This window comes from Myodes glareolus, chromosome 4 (assembly GCF_982192425.1).
Source record: "Myodes glareolus chromosome 4, mMyoGla1.1, whole genome shotgun sequence".
Classification (NCBI taxonomy): domain Eukaryota; kingdom Metazoa; phylum Chordata; class Mammalia; order Rodentia; family Cricetidae; genus Myodes; species Myodes glareolus.
This window is the reverse complement of record NC_142029.1, coordinates 87,250,124-87,254,132: the sequence shown is the minus strand read 5'-3', so window position 1 is coordinate 87,254,132 and position 4,009 is coordinate 87,250,124. Positions and strand designations below refer to the sequence as shown.

At 33.6% G+C, this 4,009-nt stretch overlaps 1 protein-coding gene across 1 annotated transcript; it reads left to right on the top strand.

Annotated features, from left to right (window-relative positions):
* The first annotated feature begins 1,710 nt into the window (after window positions 1-1,710).
* On the top strand, window positions 1,711-2,661 carry LOC125388873 (olfactory receptor 8B3). Its single transcript, XM_048417218.3, has one exon. The coding sequence runs from the start codon at window positions 1,711-1,713 to the stop codon at window positions 2,659-2,661; it is 951 nt and encodes a 316-aa protein (XP_048273175.2).
* Window positions 2,662-4,009: the final 1,348 nt, after the last annotated feature.

Genomic DNA, 4,009 nt, shown 5'->3' with positions numbered 1-4,009 from the left:
AAAATTATTAAAATTGAGTATAACAAAATTTACTTCAACTATACAGATTTTTTTACCTACAACTAATTTAGACAATAGACTCATGCCATTGAAAATTTTAATGATATAAATTGTATTTTCATCTTTTTAAGTCTATGCCCAGTGGACTAGACAATCCCTAGTGAAAAATTTATGCTGGCTGTGACAAATTGGGATTTAAACATAGACTTTGTTTTTTTTTTTTCTCTTCCTTATTGATCTCCATAGAGTGTGCCTTAAGGGATATCTGTTCCTGGATTTCTAATCAGGTCCAAAAGAATTATAAGCAGGCATGTTTTCTATTGATATAGCGGCTCTGGAGGGATGTCTGTGGCCTTTCTTTACTGCATTTGGGAAAATGACTAGCTAACAGTTATGCACATCTCACAGTGACATCTGTAACCTTCAGGTTGTGAGAACTGTGCTATGACACTTTTGTCATGCAGAACTTTATGAAGACACCTGTCCACTTTTGATGCCAATTCTACCTTCAGGATAGTGGTGGTATGACATATATAGAGGTCTATTCGGAAACCAGAAAGAGTGAGTTCATTCTTTATTCATGTCTCCAATTCCTCTTGTGGATAGAAAGGAGAATAATTATTGCACTGAATGTCAATAACAACAAATCAGTAGGGCAGGACTCAAACTCTACTGTCTGTTTGCTTGTGTTTCCTCTTTGTTATGTTGGTCTCCTCTTCAGTTTAATAGTAAGACATGCAGAAGAAGTCCAGGTACCACATGAAATACAAAGCTTCCTTAGTGTGTGTGGGGTATTTATTTTGTTTTCAACAAAATACTAATGTACCATATATATAAATAGTTTATGTATTATAAAAATATAGTGTGGGTATTAAAAATATCACTAATGAAACCCTCACCCATATTAGTTACTATTTTCTCTTCCGTGCTTTTACAGACTTTTGAAAGTAAACCTTTTTTCCATCCTCTGCGAATCTAGGATAGAGTAGAAAAAAGTGTGAAGGGACATGGAAGAATATAATTAGTGAAAATATTAAGCTACTGTGGATAGCCTTGATTTCCTATATCAATTGTTAACTTCATAGAGTCTTATAATAAGCACCATGGAAATCTTACAGACGGTACGTAATTTCTTTTCATAAGGAGTATCTGTGTGGATGATGTCCTACAGAAGTTCTCCTGTTTATTACAGAAGAACTAAATTGTCTAATGGAACTAATGGATGGGAATTGATAAACGAGAAGAGGGTATGCATTTTGTATGATACATCACATCACCTAAGTTTATCAATGTGTAAAGTTCATGAGACATCATACATAATGTAGGTTTAATTACTTAAATAGTAAACAGTATTGCAGTTATATTAATTGTTTGAATATGAATGGAACTGGAGATGATCATGTTAAACAAAATAAGTCAATTATATAAGATAGGTGTTATATGCATGTGTGGTGTATGCAAGATAGGCATGCGGGTCAGACAATCTATGTCCATAAGCTGAGGCATGGATAGAAGAATATTATTTTAATAACCAGATTATAAAGATAAAATAGGCAAGAGTAATTAAAATTTGCCATAATTTGAAAGTATGATAATATATTCATATGACAAAGAACTTTTGTCAATTTTTCCAAATTCTACTGCTGTTGAAAGCATGGAAACAGAGCTGGTTTATTCACTATTAAAATTTTCTTCACTCCTAGATTTTCAATGATAAGCATGCTGGCTGAAAATGGCTCCTTGGTGATTGAATTTGTTCTTGCTGGTTTGACAGATCGTCCAGAACTCCAGTTGCCTCTCTTTTATGTGTTTCTTATAATCTACATTGTCACCGTGGTGGGAAACTTTGGCTTGATCACCCTGATTGGCCTCAATCCTCACCTGCACACCCCCATGTACTATTTCCTCTTTAACCTCTCCTTCATTGATCTCTGTTACTCTTCTGTCTTCAGTCCCAAAATGCTGATGAACTTTGTCTGTGAGAAGAATACCATCTCTTACATAGGATGCATGACTCAGCTGTTTCTCTTTCTCTTTTTTGTCATCTCTGAATGCTACATGTTGACTTCAATGGCCTATGATCGCTATATGGCCATATGTAACCCACTGCTATATAAGGTCACCATGTCCCCTCAAGTCTGTTCTGGGATATCTTTTGCTGCTTATGGGATGGGTTTTGCTGGAGCCTCTGCCCACACAGGCTGCATGCTCAGACTGACCTTCTGCAATGCCAACATTATCAACCATTACTTGTGTGACATTTTGCCCCTCCTTCAACTCTCTTGCACCAGCACCTATGTCAATGAGGTCGTAGTTCTCATAGTTGTGGGTATTAACATCACAGTTCCCAGCCTTACCATTCTCATTTCCTACATTTTCATCCTGGCCAGCATCTTAAACATCAAATCCACGCAAGGAAGATCAAAAGCCTTCAGTACCTGTAGCTCTCACATCATGGCCATTTCTCTTTTCTTTGGATCAGCAGCATTCATGTATCTTAAATATTCTTCTGGATCTATGGAACAAGGAAAAATATCTTCAGTTTTCTACACTAATGTTGGGCCCATGCTCAATCCCCTGATTTACAGTTTGAGGAACAAGGATGTCAAGGTGGCATTAAGAAAATCAATGAATAGGTTTCAGAAGAGAAACATATTTTAATTAGAAACAATCTTTCTGTATGAATTTAGAAGACTTAAATTTTTTAGTATTGTTTTTGTTTGTGAATGAGAATTTGCCCATTATTATATGTGTAATTTTGTAGACTTGCTTTTGCAATATCTTATTTGAATAATTTCATTTTTGTTTCTGTAACTCTGGCAAATCTAACAGGAACTCCAAATAATTGGTAAAATTTTCATGAAGAAATAAGTACACAGGTATTTTTCATTGCTATTTCTTATTCTAGGCTATTGGCTATTTCTCACCTATAAAAGCACAACAAATTTTATGTTACTAAACATTGAAACCTTCCATATCTAAAACTAAAAATGACAAACAATTGGTGCTTTCTCATTTTACAGTAGAAAATGGTTATGATAATGTTGGGAAGCTGGCTAGAAGATGACAAGAAGGTTTTTGATTTGTATGGTTTCAATCAGGAATATTGTATCTGAATTCATTGCTTCTCATTGAGACTCTGTTTAATTATTTTTATATTTTAAATTTATAAAGCAATAGATTTTGCATGTTCATGCTAAAAAGACATTGCAAATATGTCAGATGATGTATGGTTTCTTCAATTTATTCATCACACAATAGATATTTATGTACTTATCATTGTTATTCATAAACAAAATATGCAGAATTTAACTTTTCATCTACAATTAAAATCAGAAAAACTCATCATTTACATACATAACTCCTAATTAATGTAGATTGCAAGAAAAATAAATATATATATATATATAATGTTTTACTTAAATTCATATCTAATAAAAATAAAAATGACTTGTATTTGGGGGGATATTTTAAAATTTGGCTGTTTTATACATATTTAAAATTTTTAAGTGTGTTTGAAGACTAGAGGTCCACAAATAAGTGTTACTATCATCTTCCCAAGTTGTTTAAAGCAAACTACATTCAATGTCAGGTAATCCAGACTAGATGGGACAAGAACTTCTAAGGATTTTCTACTCTGCACCTCCCACAGGTACACTGGGATTATAGGTATGTGAACACTAAGTCCAGATTTGTGTGGGTTCCAAAGATTCAGTATAGGTCATTAGGCTCTGGTAACAAACACTTCAACATACTAAGCCATTTCCCTGTCCCCTAAATTGAATACTTTTGTTAATATGCTATATGCTGAATATATCTTATTCTCTGATTTTTTACCATAAAAGTAATATGATCTTTAAAAGTTTATAAGACATAAGTAAGCAGGTCAGTGAATAAAATATGTAATAACAATTTTAATTGCAATTTCTTTTTTATTGTTTTTATTGATCTATACATTTTTCTCTGTTGCCCTCCCTTCCTCCCCTCTCTCATTCTACCCTCACCCATG